General features: G+C 48.5%; 1 protein-coding gene across 1 annotated transcript in view; it reads right to left on the reverse strand.

Moving 5' to 3' along the window:
• Window positions 1–18,487, reverse strand: part of LOC139410965 (EMI domain-containing protein 1-like) — a 63,191-nt gene that overhangs the window by 4,109 nt on the left and 40,595 nt on the right. The window contains exons 4-14 of the mRNA XM_071156706.1: window positions 11,449–11,553; window positions 11,148–11,209; window positions 10,862–10,994; window positions 9,875–9,919; window positions 9,671–9,769; window positions 6,547–6,663; window positions 2,569–2,655; window positions 1,621–1,673; window positions 1,412–1,474; window positions 1,254–1,298; window positions 969–1,013 (exon numbers count right to left, since the gene is read on the reverse strand). Of these exons, the coding sequence (XP_071012807.1) occupies window positions 969–1,013; window positions 1,254–1,298; window positions 1,412–1,474; window positions 1,621–1,673; window positions 2,569–2,655; window positions 6,547–6,663; window positions 9,671–9,769; window positions 9,875–9,919; window positions 10,862–10,994; window positions 11,148–11,209; window positions 11,449–11,553 (854 nt within the window). The remainder of the gene's footprint in view (window positions 1–968; window positions 1,014–1,253; window positions 1,299–1,411; window positions 1,475–1,620; window positions 1,674–2,568; window positions 2,656–6,546; window positions 6,664–9,670; window positions 9,770–9,874; window positions 9,920–10,861; window positions 10,995–11,147; window positions 11,210–11,448; window positions 11,554–18,487) is intronic.

Raw genomic sequence — 18,487 nt, forward strand, 5'->3', positions numbered from 1 at the left:
ATGAACATGTCATCCTTTGCAAAATGTATATCATTTGTAGAAGGGTTTGTAAAAGCATGGCATGATCAGATATTGATCCTCAATACAATTATATATTACATGCCACTCAACAGATTCTTATAGATTCCATGATCTTTCCCTCAGTCAGCAAATGACTTAGCATGTGTGAGGTAGGAGCGTTAGGTAGGCGTGTGTGTATGTATATGCCAATGTCAGATTCTCAGAATGTGACTGTGAAAGGTAGCCATGGAGACAGTAGCTTGCAGAGGGAGTCAGACAGCTTTAGGGTCGGACAGGAGTAGGACAGTGTTTTCAACAAGGGGCAGCATTCTACAGCACACCCCAAGGACCAAAAAACCACATGATCATAAAATCCTCATGAAACAGAACACACACAAACAACAGCAACCACAATCCCACATGCAGTAAACGGACATACTATAAAGTAAATAAGTATTTCAAAAACAAAACAAATGCAGGACCATTTGCAGAACAATACTAACAGTAAACTTTATCAAAAAGTGAAATCGTTAAGATAAGCATGTAAACGTGGTGATGGTAGTGGTGACTTGCTGTCAAAAATCATTTAGATCACTTACATTTAGATTGTTCTTGTAACATGAGAAAGATGCAAAGGAAAAGCAGTGATTAGACGGACACAATAATTGTCTATACAGTAAACAGTATTTATACAATTTAAGTACACTGTGAGGAAATTGACTCTTTCTCAATTCGTTTTTCCACATTTCTCGCATCCTATATCCTCGCTTCCTTCTCAAACACCATTGGAAGAGAAGACCCCAAGGTTCCTCCCCTTTGGACATTCTCCTCCTATGGCTTTGGTGGATGCAAGGAGAGAAGACACAAGGAATCAAAGAAAGACTAATTGAGAAAGGGCCCCAGTTTCCTCTCCTGCCTCCTGGTCTTATGCAGCCCAGTGGTGTACAGCCCATATATTTTAGTCTTACCGGCAGGCCTTTCTCTCCTGGTTCTCCCTTGGCTCCTGGTACTCCCTAAATAGAAACATTAAGTAAAGAGTAATGGAACACCTGTGATGTCACTTCAATTGCATGACAGTACTGCCTTTGAAAAAGCAGCAGAAGAAACCCATTCTCTGAGTTTGTGAGAATGCTGGTTTGTATAGTTTACCATGCTGTATTCAGGTGTGACGTGTAGGTTTTCCTCACACTAACGCATCTTTATGAAGGCCATACTCATCAGGGCCACAGCTATACAGGAAGTAGGTGTCTTACCGGATCTCCTATGAATCCTCTCTCTCCTGGATATCCCAGAGGACCCTAAGAAGCCAGAGGCAAGTTAGGAGTTTTGTCTCTCTATCTAGGGGATGGAAAAAATAGAATGGAAACATTAGGTGTGGTTGGGCCCTGGCTGGCCTGTGCATTGTTCTCACTCTCTCCCCACGTTCTCCTTTTGGCCCCACTGGGCCGTGTCTCCCAGGGGCCCCCGACTTCCCCTGTAGAGAGACCAGAGATAATGTTGAGAAAGACACATCATTTGTAGAAGTGTGCAGTAAGTGGATCTAATCTCACTCATATGATGATTATTATTTATATTGCACCATTACACACTGCCTAATGTAGTGCTAAGGCAAACACCTACGTTCTGTCCTGCTGGGCCAGGGGGTCCCATGGGGCCTTTGGGGCCTGGGGGACCTGTATGATGGGACACATAAGGACTGTGAGCATTAAGGTAATAAGCAGCTTTTAGGTTAGGTTGCCTTTATAGGCCAAGATAGGTTATTATCAGACACACAAGGCAAATTGAGAATGAAAGGAGAGACAAAATAAAGGAGAGAAAAAAAGATGAATAATGGATAATGGATAGGAAAGGGTTTCATGTTGTGTGTGTTTTGGAACAGCTGGAACAAGATAAGACAATCAGATTATGCAAAGGCATTTGGACTATGACATAAACCACGGTTAAAAAGTCAAACAAATAATAAGAAGTCATTTTTCAGATGAATACTAACAACTGTGTCTTCCTATTCCTACCTCCACTGTAGACGTGTAAAGAATTACTGGACTGGGAAAACCGTTACATATACAGACATGCTTGTTACAATGTTATATTGAACACACTTAAATCTGCCTTGGTTGGTCATGATAGAAGGGATGCTAGATATGTCTTATCCAAAATCTGATCAATCATAGGAGCTGGCCCAAGCTCACTCCTCTTACGGCTCACTTTAAACACGGGAATGGAAAAGGCTCATCTTGACACATAATTCCATTGAACGCTGTTGATGCAAACTAAGGCAGGAGGGACAGGCAAACAACAAATCAATACAACATTTAAGAGACAGGAAGCAACTCCAACTTCCTCTAATGAGGAAATCAGGAATTTCAAGAGGAGAGTTGGGGACAGGAGAGATGTGTTTCAGTGAATCTGACAGAGAACGGAGACTTTTGTTCATTCTTATATTTAGTCCAGGGGCATAACTGGTACGAGAACCCAAATGAATATGCAATTGAATCACTACACTGACATGATATTGAAACCAACATGTTTTCTGGCTGGGGACCAAGACAGAGAGACGGAGATACTGACCAGCAGGTCCATCAGGGCCTTGGGGGCCCTGGACAGGAGCCCCTCGTGGGTCAGGGAAGGTGTTGGAGAGGAGCAGCTTGCCCTGACCTGGAATACAGAGGACATGCACACAGGCGAGTGGTTAAAAAGGACAATGGCAAGAGGACTGATGGAGCACTTCATTTACTGAACTGCATTACTGACAGGTGCCTACAGGGGGCAATGCTCTCACACAAATGTCCAGGCTTCTTTCAGAACCATCACACGGGCCCATCTTCTACATACATAGGTAAATGTATGGCTAAATATCATATCATGATTATCACATTGTTTGCACTCATGTGTATGTGGAATTCATGTCCTACAAGTACACATGGTTCACTATTTAAGAATGACTTGAGTCACCTCCATTGACATTGTGCTGACAGAGCACTTCTGAGCTGCTCTACATCTGTGGGAAAGAGAGAGGAAAAAAGGTAGGAAATGTCCCAGTGATGTGGAAGTGTGTGGTTTTCAAGAGTTGTCTCAGGCTGACAGGGGGCACAGTGTTGATGGAGTGCCACAGAAGAGGAGAGCAGGGAGGAGAAGGCCTATCAACGAGACACATCCTCCAGCTGCCACACTGACTCTAAACTCTGTTCCAGTCCCACACAACCCTTTCTAAAAATAGCTGCGGAGGTGAGGTGTCTGCCTGTTTTTCTGTCTGTTCGTCTGTTCTTCCGAGCCTCCCACTAGTCCGTCCTTCGGTCTGTCTGCCTGTCTGTCTCTATTGAAACATTCTTTATTGTTCTCTTCATTTCCTGCTCCTGTTCTTCAACACCTTCTCTGACATGGAGTTCATGTCCCACTACTTTCCAACCCCACAATGTCCTGGGTTTACAATAGTGTCCTACATCTGTAATGTCTATGATCTTCTAAAACGGCTAGGTTCACACATCCTCTCCTCTCTACCTGTCCCACCTGAAGATAGCAGGGTTTATTCCCATTCTGTTGCAGGAGATTCCAGCCTCCAGATCGATACGGGGAAGCCAATAAGCCAGTGTTTTCCAAAGGAAGCTCAGCACAGAACCCCTGCTTTCACTTTGATCTGAAAGAAACGGCTCCTAGTTTCAGAATTCTCAATGCCAACCCTGATTTACTTACAGCTAGAATTATCCATCTTTTCAACTACACAACCGACACTCTGCAGCCCATTTCCTCCTCTCTATTTTAGCCATTCAGCTCTCATACCTTCCCATATTGCCTGAGCTCCAACCTTGCGGGAGGTTGTATGAACCCCTGTTTCAGCTCCACATCTGGAAATGGTTGAGTGACATCAGTGATGGACAGGTTCTTATCCCAGTTTGTGTCTTCGCCCCTCCCTCTGTCTTTCTGTCGCTCTCTCTCTCCCATCTCTATATATGTATATATTTCCCTTCCACAGACTCAGACCCTCTCAACCGGCACTCAATCACCTTCCTCTCAGGCCATTTTGGCAAGTAGACATGACCTGGGGAGTTAAAACACATTGCATACATTTGTCTCTTTCTAATATCCTTACATTTATTCCCTCAGCCATCCTCTCTGTTTCTCCATCTCTCTCTTCTAACTCAAATAGAAGTTCAACATGACTGTGTCAAGGTCGTTGAATGAAGAGGACCAAGGTGCAGCGTTGTGAGCGTACATATTGTATTTATTAGAAAAGACGGCAAACGAAACAATAAACACTGCAAAACAAACCGTGAAGTTAAAGGCTATGTGCCATAAACAAAGTCAACTTCCCACAGAGACAGAAAAGGGCTACCTAAGTATGGTTCTCAATCAGAGACAACGATAGACAGCTGTCCCTGATTGAGAACCCTACCCGGCCAAAACATAGAAATACAAATAATAGAACCCCCCCCAAAGGTGCGGACTCTGGGGGATCCGGACTGGAGGCCGTCGTGGGAGGCTTTGTGCCATGACTACTCACTGGAGGCTTCGTGCCATGGATCATCACTGGAGGCTTCTTGCCATGGATCATCACTGGAGGCTTCTTGCCATGGATCATCACTGGAGGCTTCTTGCCATGGATCATCACTGGAGGCTTCTTGCCATGGATCATCACTGGAGGCTTCTTGCCATGGATCATCACTGGAGGCTTCTTGCCATGCATCATCGCTGGAGGCTTCTTGCCATGGATCATCACTGGAGGCTTTGTGCCATGGATCATCACTGGAGGCTTTGTGCCATGGATCATCACTGGAGGCTTCTTGCCATGGATCATCACTGGAGGCTTCGTGCCATGGATCATCACTGGAGTGAGGAGACGTACGGGCAGTCTGGTACGCGGAGCTACCACAGGGCTCACCAGGCTGGGGAGACATACAGGAGGCCTGGTTCTGGCAGCAGGCACAGGACTCACCAGGCTGGGGAGACATACAGGAGGCCTTGTCCTTGGCAGAGGCACCGGATACACTGGGCCGTGGAGGCACACTGGAGTTCTTGAGCTTAGAGCCTGCACAACCCGTCCTGGCTGGGTGGTTATCTTCACCCTGCAAATGCGGGGCGCTGGCACAGGACACACTGGGCTGTGCAGACGTACCGGAGACACAGTGCGCAGAGCCGGCGCAGGATATACTGGGCCGAGGAGGCGCACTGGAGGTCTGGAGAGCAGGGCTGGCACAACCCGTCCTGGCTGGATGCTCACCCTAGCCCGGCAGTGGCGGGGAGCTGGAATGTAACGCACTGGGCTAAGAACGCTTACTGGAGACACCGTGCGCTCCACCGCATAACACGGTGCCTGGCCAGTACGACGCTCGCCACGGTATGCACTAGGAGTTGGCTCAGGTCTCCAACCTGACTCAGGCAATCTCCTTGTGTGCCCCCCCCCCAAAACATTTTTTTTTGGAGTGGCCTCCTGGTCTTTAGTGCCAGCCGTGACCCTGTGTAATCCTGGGCCCTCTTTCTCGCTGCCTCCGCCTTCCTCTCTGCTTCCAGCTGCTCCCACGGCAGGCGATCCTTTCCCACCAGGATCTCCTCCCATGTCCAGGATCCTTTCCCACCAGGATCTCCTCCCATGTCCAGTCCTCTTGAACACGCTTCTCCTCCTTACCATGCTGCTTGGTCCGTTTGTGGTGGGAAGTTCTTTCACGGTCGTTGAATGAAGAGGACCAAGGTGCAGCGTTGTGAGCGTACATATTCTATTTATTAGAAAAGACGCCAAACGAAACAATAAACACTGCAAAACAAACCGTGAAACTAAAGGCTATGTGCCATAAACAAAGTCAACTTCCCACAAAGACAGGTGGGAAAAAGGGCTACCTAAGTATGGTTCTCAATCAGAGGCAACGATAGACAGCTGTCCCTGATTGAGAACCCTACCCAGCCAAAACATAGAAATACAAATAATAGAACATAGAATACCCACCCCAAATCACACCCTAACCAAACCAAAATAGAGACATAAACAGGATCTCTAAGGTCAGGGTGTGACACTGTGTAATGTAAAAGACATGGGGAACATGGTGAATTTCAGTGGAAGTGAGAGCATCAACAGGTATTTCTGACCTATTTAAAGACCAAAGGAAGGTGGCATCCTCAGCCCACACCTCTCAGTAAACTACTGCCTCTGCAGATCCACTTATTTTGGACTCATGGCAAATTGATTCTGTGTGGACTGAGGTCACTTCCTCTGGTTTGGCACAGAAAAAGACCACCTATTGTGAGAAGGGGAGGGGTGAGGGTGGTTGTCTGACAGAGGCCGACTATGCATCTGGTTTTTCACCGCTGGGACATCTCCAAGTCCATAATTCCGGGGTGTGAAAACTCATGAACTGCACTAGAATTTTCATTCAAACCCACTGAATGGAAAATTGACCCAGATGAGCATGAGCGATGGTGACAAAGAGCAATTAGGACTGTAAGGCAGACACATTGGCCTACATGACATCATAATTACAAACAAATTATTTGAGTGGGAGGTGTTCCATAACACTACTGTTAATCTGATGAATGGAGTGTTAGTGGTGCTCTCCTTACCCTGGTCTGGCTCTGGGATGTGGGCACTGGTAGTGGCTGGGGGTCCAGGGGGTCCTGGAGGTCCAGGAAGCCCAAGTAGACCCCTCTCTCCTGGGAGACCTGGTAGACCTTTGGGTCCTGGGGGGAGAGGAGATACACCGCACTGTTATGCTGAGGGACAGCATTGGCATGACAATGACGGAAAGGGTAGGTGAAAAGTCAGCGACAAAAACAAGAATCAACATTGGGCCAGCATTGGTGAACAGAGAAACCTTTCATCTCTTTTGCTATACCAATGGATTTTTTATTGAGTATTTTCATCATTTCAAAGGGCACCAGAGGTGATTCCTTGATGAAGAGGTTTCACCCTGGGTTGCCTTTCCTGGCATGCATAGCAGTGGCAGGAGAACGCTGGTGAACCTATAAAAAGGTGATGGGTACAGAGCAATACGATATATAGTAGAGAATGTAAAGGGAGGGAGAGTGCGGGAGAGACAGCAAGCGCTGCATGGTGTATTAAGTTTCAGTGCTTGGCGGTTGTGCGAGGCAGGCTAATATCAGCAGGAGCAGGAGAGGAGAGGAGAGGAGAGGAGAGGAGAGGAGAGGAGAGGAGAGGAGAGGAGAGGAGAGGAGAGGAGAGGAGAGGAGAGGGGGGCTGAGAGACTGACTGGTGTTCAGCTGTAATTAACAGGAGGAGGCCTCTTAATGGCCGTGTGCTGGGAGCTCAAAGGGAGACTTGGGAAAGCTCAAATAAACACCATTAAAGCCGGAGCGTATTAGTGGACTATTGCGCAATAAATTACATTCTGCCTGCGTCTGCACGAGCCGGAGTGTGGGAGCGTGAGCCGTTGTGCACGTGTGTGTGTGTGTGTGTGTGTGTGTGTGTGTGTGTGTGTGTGTGTGTGTGTGTGTGTGTGTGTGTATATATAACCTGTCCCGACAAGCCAGCCAATGTTTCTCTCTTCCTCCCACAACGACTTCTCCTTTTGTTGAAAAGAGGTCGAGAAAGAAAAGCTGAGATGTGACTTGTCCCTGTGGCCCAGCTGGATTGGGCTGTTCCATCCACAAACCCAAACAAAGTGCTTCACCTCCCAACCACAACATCTGACCTCATTGTTTGCACTTTCCTGAGGTAATGCTGTGCTCAACATGACCCCTGACTTCCCCATCCCCAAAGCGCAAGCACACATAACCATCATCTATTAATCTATCTCCTTATCTTGTGACCTTGAATAAGGCTCTGGAGGTTTTTACAATTATTGTATTATCAACTATGAATAACTTGGCATAATATTGTTTAATTTGTAACTGACTGCGTGGTGGTTCTGCACTAGCTCAACCCCACCTGAAGGACCATGACCCTTGGTCAGCAGTATAGTAGCACAGCTGGGTAGTCAAAGTGGCCTCTCCAGAGTCTGTGTGTTCCCATGATGTTAGGGCAAACAAGGCTCTATTTTTCCTGCAGAGTAATGGGGCCCTGATACGGCTGTGGGCTACGGTGTCAATGTGTGAGTCAAAGTGTGTGTGCTCTTGCATGTGTATGTGTGTGTGTGTGTGTGTTAGGGAATCCTAGTTCTTCTATACAGGAAACATGTCCTTTCTGTGCGCTGATTAAGAGAAAAACAACCCAAAACACAACAATGCAGGGCTGCACACGCTCCAACCCCAACCTCACACTGTTTCCCTCCCTGCAGAAAAGTAGCAGCCCCCTGTTAATGTCATTCAATCTCCCCTTGAGTCTCATTGAATCTGTCTTTACTGTGTTGTCACCCCTCCTGAGTTCATTACGTTCCCTTACACCTACACCTTACCCCCCCCCGGACCTATCGCCACCGAACACGTTCTCATAACGCTCAGGTTACATCAAACACATTCTCGTCAATGGTAACATTTGTCTTTCGTGCAACGGACAGGAAGAATTCTGCATGTGGAGAGAGAACATCGTTTTGGATAGAAACTCTAGTGCACTCTGAGAATACACATCATATAATGGAGATAGGGAAAACAACAACACCGCAGACATATGGAAGGCATAAGGAGACAGGACTTGTATACACAGCTCATGTTCATTTCAGATTGGATTCACATGGTGCTTCTCGGAAAGGGGTTTTGTAGTTGAACATTTGCTCTACCTCTCATGCCTATCCGGCAGCAGTAGGCACAGAGCAGGGTTCATATATCCCTCGGAGAAGGAAAGGACTCACACGGTCTAAATGTTCCACACGGAGAGGAATCGGAACCACCGCCGCCAGCTACAACACGTTATGACAAACATGATTTATTTTATTATCATTCAACTTGTAACTGCCTGGGGATGCCCGGGGATTTCTTGTTTCGCGACTGTTATTTATTATTTGTCCGTAACCATTTAGCCTCAAATATAAGATTTTTGCTTTCTTTATGTTGTTGAACGAACGACTCTGGTTGGTCAGCAGGCAGGAACAACAGCGAGTGTTCCCGAGCCATAGGGGAGTTTTGTGTAGTCTGAGGACAAATATTTTGGCAGCCTGCTGGAAACCATGCTGAATCAAACTCCGTATTTAGTAAGTCTTATGTTTGAAAAGTCGAAGTTATCACCGTGCTGTCCACTGAGGAACAGCTGTGTTTTTCATGGACTACAGCATAGGTTTGGGGAATGGCCGAGTGGTTTCACAGAAACACAAACACTCTGATGCAGAACGTCAAGATGCAGTTTGTTGCAGTTCGTTGAGATAGTTCTGAGGGACTTTTTCCACAATTGTTTCAGGTCTTAAAGTGAGCAACACTCAGGGTTCTTGTTTGCGCTGGCCTAGTGAGAGTATTGTCATAGTTTTGTCAGAGACAATGGGTTAAGTGGGTGGGTATGCATACAATCCCTCTGTGCCCACAATGATCTTCACAACATGCGCATTTATTGACAAACAGTGTCATCGTTTTGTTTGACATCGGTGCACCCTGCTTGATCAACTGTAAACATGGAATTATCTTCATGTGGTATTCATGAAACTGCTATCATTCATACTGATTACGGTCTGTTATTATCATACTTCAGCCAAAAGGAATGACTGTACCAAATTTGGAGGCTTATGGAATCTTACAGTGAAATCAGTGGTTGTTTAATTAAATCATACAGTCTGCCATTATCTAGTTACAGTAAGTATCTTACCCACTGGTCCTGGGGTCCCCTTAGATCCTGGGGTCCCCGAGGGGCCCCTCACCCCAGCCTCGCCCCTGGGTCCCGGCAGTCCCTGAGACCCTGGCTTCCCTGAGCAAAGACAGGGGACAGTAACCATGGAGCCATACTGATACAGCCACAATATTTTGTGTTACAAAAAAAGTAATGACTGAGCTGACAACATCTCAAACTTACCATCTCGTCCAGGGGTACCGTCTCTGCCTCTTTCACCCTGTGGACCTGTGTGTTAGGGAGGAAACAGACAGACAGCAGACCGGGGAAAGAGGAAGAGAAAGGGGTCATCCATTGCCTTGTGTGGAGAAATGGACTAGAGGTTGAGTGCTTCCTGAGCTGAAGGGTCACTAGATGGAGGTGGCAGAGCAGCTGCGCTGTGCTCTGGATTAGACAGACTCGCTGACAGACTAAGCACTGAGATGTTAATTAGGGCCACAGAGGTGCCAGTGAGGAACGAACCCCTCAGCTTGTCATGGGAGACTAAAACCCAAACCCCAAAACCCAAGCCCATGCAGGGCGAACATTTCAGACAAATTATAGCTCTAATATTGTAGGGGAACTAAACACCTATACCAAACAGATAATGTCCTTCTCTCTCTAAACCAGTAAGACATTGACTGTGTGTTAGGGTGCCCATAATGGGGCATTTACATTCTTCAACAGGCCTTAGAAGGCCAGTGATGATCTTAACCTGGAAGCCTTTAGCTAAAACAGATTTGAATGTAATTGGATGGAAGTTGATACACTATTGAAAGGTCTTTTGAGAGTACAGCAGCAGAGCACCTTCTCTTTTCAGCTGCAGCCAAGGCTAGGCTGAGCTCCAGGGAAGGAGAGGGCTTTCATGCCCTAAACTGTTCACTTTCCACACACCATCCCTCCCTCCTTCCCACAGAACCCTGAAAGTGAGCAGTGCAGACAACTGGACTCTGACTAGTCAAAGAAGAAATGATTGTGTGTGTGTGTGTGTCTCCATCTCTCTCTCAGCGACAGAGGAAATAGGATATGAGGGGAGGAGAGCAGGTAGAGAGGCAATGGAGAAAGAATTATGGCATGTGCAGAGTGATTTCCTACTCAATTATCAAACATAACCACTCCACTCAAAATAATAGGCAATTATGGTTGCTCCTCAAACCTGCCCATACATGGGCATAAGAGACTTGTACATACCTATGGGTCCCTGCTCGCCAGGGGCTCCTTTGGTTTGTGGATCCACCATCTGTGAGGAAGATTCCCGTGCCAATCCTCCTTTACCCTGTAGGTGGCGGTGAGAAGTGGAGGCGGGAGAGGACAGCACCTGGACCTAGTGGGATAAAATGGTGAAGAGAGAGAAAGAGAGAAATTTAGAGAGTAACGCCAATGCCTTTCAAATGGACTCCAACACTGTTGTTTATGATGAGAGACGGTGTAGTCTCTCACTGCAGCACATTCTTCAGTAGAGGAGTCACCCCTGTACCTTTGCCTCCAGTGAGCTGAGTCTGTCTGTCAGGGCTGTGATTCGACTACAGTTGAGGCAATCTGGAGAACGGAGAAAGAGACAGATATTATATGTGGACAAGTATCGATATCTGCAAAAAGCGCTTCTAAAATGTACTTCAGGGAATTTGAGAAACATGGGGCCTGAGTATTAAAACAGAAACAGTGTAAAGGAGAGAAATGAAATCCCAGGTGTTCTGAGTCTGACGATATTCAAGAGAGAAATATGGTTCCAGGTGTTATAGTACTGTGTAAGAGAGTGTTAGGGTCCTGGTTCTTACTGGTGGAGAGCTGCTCCCCTGTTCCTGTGCGGGCCTGGGCAGGTGGCCGGCGGAGAGTAGACGGCTTCCTCACCGCCTCCTGAGCCACCAGCTGGTTTCCTGACTCTGCAGAGGAAGAGGAGGATGAAGTGGAGTCAGATCGATGGACCACACAGTGAGGTCATACAGACGTCATTCTGTTATGAGGCACATAGTCAGTCATGCAAATGGCACTGATGAGCAGCGAGGCTTCCAGACAACAGAACTTCATTACACAACTCAATCAACAGAAAAAGAAAACAAGTACCCCCCCTCCTCAAAAAAATGTATTTTCACTCAATTTCTGAATGCTCAGTGGAGCCAACATTCTCTTGTCATTTCAAATGATCTGGCATTTGCTCTGAAAGCCCCGTACAATAACTCTCTGGTGTCCTGTGACAGTAAGGAGACAGGGCCCCTCTCCACCAGGTGACCTCACCAACACCACAGTCATGGTGGGCAGAGACCCAGCCGGTGAGGGCCACGAGGGAGAGGGATGGAAAGGGATGGTGCCAGATCAGACACGAAAGGCCCACAGCATGCCTTCTGCTCTCCAAAGTCCCACCCATAAACATCATATTCTGCAATTGTATCAAATTCACACACAATAAACTGCTTTCATTCTGGCATGATTTTATTGAGTATAAAAACACAATGCCTGGGAGAGAGTGAGTTAGACAAACAATAGCTGCCTTGTATTAGGAGAATGAGCCATTTCAACTCTGAGCTCGATGTTCTGTCTTTCCTTTATTTGATGAAGTGTGGGAGTTTGTGGTCCTGCGGGTTGGGGATGTTTTGAATGGGCAGGCCTTTGTGAAGTCCTAGACTGTGTGGTTCCGTCTGTATGACCCAGGTGCTCCTGACAAAAACAAGAGCCTGGGCTTAGCACCTCGTTAGAGGACAGCCAACATCTCCTCTCCTCTCAGAGTCCGCTGGCTGGAGCCAAACACACTGCAAGCCACTGCCCAACATAGCCTGGGAATAGCACCTGCAACCCTTTCAGGGGCAGGGAGAGGAGACAATTATACTCCTCCAAGAGCTCACTCAATCTCTCTCTGTCAAACACTCACAGTCAGCCACACATACTGTAACATATCCTATGCGCTACAGATGCTTGTCGGAGACAGCACAGACAGACACGGAACAGAGAGTTCATGTTCTGTTTAGAGTTTGGTGAGAGTGAGTGGGAGAGAGAGGACAAAGGAGAGCCCTAACAGAAAGAGTCAATGTGCATAAAGAGAGAGAAGGAGAAAGAGAAAAGAACAGTGTGAAAAGGCTTTGTGTAAATGGATCCTGCTCCAGGCACTTTCCCTCAACCTCTGTGGTTTTGATTTTCTATGTTTTGGGTTGTAAAGGCTTTCTCAGCAGGTTACTAATAGTGCATGTGGAAATGAAACAATGTTAGAGCTGAGACTGTAAAGTATTGGTATGTTCAAAGGAATGTGTAAAGAAAAACTGCTATGAGCCATGTCTTCTTCCATTTCAGTAAGAATGTCAAATGTGTGGCGAACTTCGATCGGGGACTAAACACACTCTGTTCTGCTCCATGTCTGTCTATGAGTGTGAGCGTGAGCTTGTGCGTGTGTGAGTGTGTGTGTGAGTGTGTGTGTGTGTGTGGTGGGGGGGACTCAATAGAAGTTTCCTATGGAGACCGGCTCATAATAATAGCTGTGTCCGATTTCAAATGGGCTCGGGAATTGAAAATATACCCCTGCACCAGAACGCACTGAAGGCACCTCTAACCCAGCGTCCCTCTCTTCTCTGACAGACAGCACCTCTTTTCTCCTCTAGACTATAGACCATTCAAGTGCCAAGTTCCCTCCACCCACACTCAAACACATTGATAAAACATTCTGCTGGCTTTGCACACAGACAACCGTCCCCCACCCCAACCGCCTAACTTCCATTCTCTTACTCTCTCTTCTATTCACTCTGTCTCTCCATGTCTCAAGTTTTAGAAATCACAGGATAACAAGAAAACTATATTCCTCTATATCCCCATAGACAGTGTCTGTTAACCAGGGTGTATGTGCATGTCTGTGCGTGTGCGGGGATGGGTGTGTGTTGACTTAGATGTGCTGATTGGGATCCATTCATTTGGGCAGATAGTAATAATGTCAGGGCTAATGACTGGCCCCTGACAGACATGGTTCAGTGTGTCCACTCTCTCTCTCTTTGTCTCTCTCTCAGTGTCTCTCTCTTTATCTCTGTGTCTCTCTCTCTGTGTCTCTCTCTTTATCTCTGTGTCTCTCTCTCTGTCTCTCAGCTAATTGGCCCACTAGAGGGGGTCAAAGAGACTTGCGAGTGCGTTTGGCCCTTGACCCTGCGCTGCTCTGGGCCGTAATCAGTGATTGAATCAGAACTCTTCATTAGAGGAGACCCCTGTGGAGAGAGGAGAGGGTAGAGGTCATCCTAACATCAGCTCTGTCTCTGTGTCTGGTTCCAGGCTCTGGGGCTGACAGGATAGGACACACTGCACAGCACAGCACAAGGGGAGTTTTCCACTGTTTACAAACACACTGACAAGTCATTTCCTCCCCACTGGCCTGGCCTGCCTGGTGCAACCCTCTCAGGATAAAGAGGGAGAGGAGTGAAGGTCACACCACTGCAGTGTCAGGGTTACCTAAAACCTATGTGTATGTGTGTGTGTCACAACTTTCACATAGCCACAGAAATAATGTATGACACACACACACAGACAGACACACACACACACACATACACACACCCACACACACACACACACACACACACACACACACACACACACACACACACACACACACACACACACACACACACACACACACACACACACACACACACACACACACACACACACACACAGACAGACAGACAGACAGACAGACAGACAGACAGACAGACAGACAGACAGACAGACAGACAGACAGACAGACAGACAGACAGACAGACAGACAGACAGACAGACAGACAGACAGACAGACAGACAGACAGACAGACAGACAGACAGACAGACAGACAGAGTGGCAGTAGTAGGGTTGGATGCTTTTCCTACTTGATAGGGCAGATAAATGGCAAGTCTCACTCATACCTCCTTTATATGTGTTCAATGTCTATCTCATATGAAGAAGTATAAAGTACATACAGTATGTGTACTGGCGCTAGGAGCAGGGGACGGGGTCTTGGCATTCTTGCTGACAAGCTTCCAAAAAGCATAACACGTTTCCCCTCTGTGACTGGGTTTACCCAAATAACCCCCTTCACCACCCTTTAAGCATGGCTCTGAGGGCCCTCTGTGGCAGTCCGAAGGAGGCCCCTGCCAGCACAAGGTCAGAGGGAGAGGGGCTGGGAGCCATCACACTCAGAGAGGAGAACAATGTTTAACCAACCAGCAGGCTGGTGTGTGCACGTGTGTGTTTGCGTGTGTGTGTGTGTAGTCATTTTCCACAGGCTCTTTTTGTTCTCCTCTCCTCTGCCTGCAATATTATTAATGGTCCAAGGTCAGTCCTCCAGTAACACTACCAGTGAAAACAAAGCAGACCATCCTGCAGAGTGCCCAGTCAGCCCAGAGAGCACGCTTCCCCCTTCCTCTCTATCTACAGAGCCCATCCGTGCTCCCTCTCCTCAGCTCATTATTTACCCTGGTTTATTTATTCTCTCTTTCATATGGATGTAAGATAAGTAGCACTGTGCAGACATACACAGTCCTTGTGCTGCTTTCTGCCAGGAAGGCCTGTCTTGTGGAGGTACTTCAATGGCTAAAGCGTCTCTTTGTTTCATATGGTCTGTAATGATTGACGGTTGATTTTATGCAAGCTCACACACATCTCGTCTCGGTGGTGGCCTTGCTGGAGTTGAATCCAAAACGAGGTGTGAAGTGAAGCTCTGTGATTTCACCAGTCAGACCTGAGAAAGAACCCTGTGACATGTCACTCACTGACTGAGGCTCTGGCTGCCCCCCCCTCCTTTTGCTTGAGTTTCATAAGACTGGTTTATCTTAGAGCTAGAGGTTCCCATGTGGAGGTATGGGATCTGAGGATGTGGGGGCAGCTGTGGACACACAGACCATCCAGTCAACAAAGGGCAGGGGAGGGGAGGTCAGGGGAGGGGGGTGCAGGGCAGGGGAGGGGAGGTCAGGGGAGGGGGGTGCAGGGCAGGGGAGGTCAGGGGAGGGGGGTGCAGGGGATGGGAGGGCAGGGCAGGGCAGGGGAGAGGAGAGCAGGGGATGGCAGGGCAGGGGAGGGGAGGGGAGGGGGGTGCAGGGGATGGGAGGGGAGGGAAGGGGAGGGGAAGGCAGGGGAGGGGAGGGCAGGGGAGTGGAGAGGGGAGGGGAGGGGAGGGGAGGGGAGGGGCGGGGAGAGGAGAGGAGAGCAGGGGAGGGGAGGGCAGGGCAGGGGAGGGGAGGGAAGAGGGGAGCAGGGGAGGGGAGGAGAGGAATGGGCAGGGGAGGGCAGGGGAGGGGGGCTCATGGGGAGGGGGGTGCAGGGGATGGCAGGGCAGGGGAGGGCAGGGCAGGGGAGGGGAGAGGAGAGCAGGGGAGGGGAGGGCAGGGGAGGGGAGGGAAGAGGGGAGGGGAGGGCTGGGCAGGGGAGGGGGGGGGGGGGGGTCATGGGGAGGGGAGGGGAGTCCTCCTGATCTGATCCATCTCTGTCTGCTCAGAGAGCTGAGCTCAGCACTACGACACCATTAGTGACCAGGTGCTGCTGACCAGCCAGGCCACGGAGTTTGTCTCTGTCACAATGCTGCTTAAGCCTTCAGGAAGACTAAAGACTACTGCTGCATGTGGACAAAGATATGGACACTTCTGTAGAAGCACTACTATTAGACAACCCTCTGATCCTACAAATATGCTTTATATCCAGCAGTTTCCATAGTCTACTATTTTGACCTAAAATGACATATGATAACAAATTGGGGTGATGCTCATCCAGTTCTCTCTGTGTCTCCCTCCTTCCATCTCCCAGGCTGCATTGGGACCTGGGCTCATCCTCAATGGGCCAACACAAACCTGCCTGTACCCCAGTGTATTATGCTTTCCCAGGATTCCAGCTTTACTTTTATTAGGTGATTGGCTGAGAGGGAGGGACGGCCTTCCTTATTTCCTTTCTTTTGCAAAGGAACTGCCACACCCCATCGACACCTGACCTCAGCCTGCAGTGGTGAGGCGACCCACACTCTCTTCTCACACTGCAGTACCCACTGGGTTCCTGTGGGCAGGTGTAAGGGAGTCTTTACACTCACATATTTGGCTACACACACAAACACACACTGCTATGGCTGTTGTGAGCAGACCTGTTGCAGTGGTGTTGGGCCAGCCAAACTGCAATTGAAACCAGACGTCGCCTGTAGGACTCTGAGGTGAGGGTTGGAGTGGTGGGGGGTCAGGGAAGGGGCGGGAGGAGCTTTCACCTCCTACAGACACATCTCACTTCATCAGTCAACACACCAGCAGGCCGGGAGGCAGACAGACAGGAGAGCCCTGGTCTGCAGTCAGACCCCCCCTCCCTCCCTCCACCTCCACTAGGCTAGACCTGAATCACTAATGGATCTGAGAACAGACTCAGACTCCCTGGATTATTTAACAAACACTTGGCATGCATGGCCACTCAGCGTAGTGTGGTAACCTGTGTGGCTGCAGTTACTGACTGAATTCTATTGTCTTCCTCTTGAACATACCTGTGTGTTCTGATTCCAGATGAGCTGTTAACTGGCCTCCACAGAGCAGGTACCGACAGACTCAGCAGGGTGGCACTAACGCACACCAGCTCCTCAACAGAAAAGGCCAGGCCCTTGTGGTCCCATAATATGGAGCACACACACACACACACACACACACACACACACACACACACACACACACACACACACACACACACACACACACACACACACACACACACACACACACACACACACACACACACACACACACGGTAGGAGGCAGGGTGAATGAGAGCATTCTTCCTCAATGGTTCCTATAGTAGTGTAGCGCTGGCCTCTGTTCTCAGATCAGAGCTATCAGCTCATGTAGCCAGATGTGCACACAGACAGACCTCTAATCTTACACAGCAAGAGGTTTTCTATCTCTCCTCCTCCCACCTTCCTGTCCCAGACAGGAGCTGCTCCTCCTGCCCCCTCTACCTTCCTCTACCTCAGCTCCCCCACCCCCCGAAGGATGACGCATCTCCACACAGGGCAGCCTAATTTCCCTCCCCTCCCCCTTCCTCTCTAAGCCCTTGCTTATTATTTCCCATCAGCCTGGTCTGTGGGTAGGGTACCATCCTGAAGTGCAGTCCCACTGCTGAGAATCGCTCCAAGGCACTCTCATAAATAATAATGACTATAATGAATACAGGAACAATGAGCTCTGCTTCACATCTCCCTCTCTCCTCACTTTCCCTCTGACCTCTGAGTACTGAATACAGTACCTCCCTCTGACCTTTGAGCACTGACTACAGTACCTCCCTCTGACCTCTGACTACTCACTACAGTACCTCCCTCTGACCTCTGACTACTGACTACAGTACCTCCCCCTGACCTCTGACCTCTGAGTACTGACTACAGTACCTCCCTCTGACCTCTGAGTACTGACTACAGTACCTCCCTCTGACCTCTGACTACAGTACCTCCCTCTGACCACTGACCTCTGACCTCTGAGTACTGACTACAGTACCTCCCTCTGACCTCTCAGTACTGACTACAGTACCTCCCTCTGACCTCTGAGTACTGACTACAGTACCTCCCTCTGACCTCTGAGTACTGACTACAGTACCTCCCTCTGACCTCTGAGTACTGACTACAGTACCTCCCTCTGACCTCTGACCTTTGACTACTGACTACAGTACTCCCTCTCTTTCTGCCTGACCACTTTATTTATTTCACAGTCCAAAATATCCCTTTCCTTTCCTAACATCTGCTTCAGCACTGTTTCAGTCCTCTCAGCAAGTTTCATCTCACCAACATGATACCTGATGCTCACAACAACAACTGGGTGGGTTCATAGAGCAAGCCACAGAACATAAAAGCATTCTGATATAAC

This window comes from Oncorhynchus clarkii, chromosome 6 (genome assembly GCF_045791955.1).
Source record: "Oncorhynchus clarkii lewisi isolate Uvic-CL-2024 chromosome 6, UVic_Ocla_1.0, whole genome shotgun sequence".
NCBI lineage: Eukaryota > Metazoa > Chordata > Actinopteri > Salmoniformes > Salmonidae > Oncorhynchus > Oncorhynchus clarkii.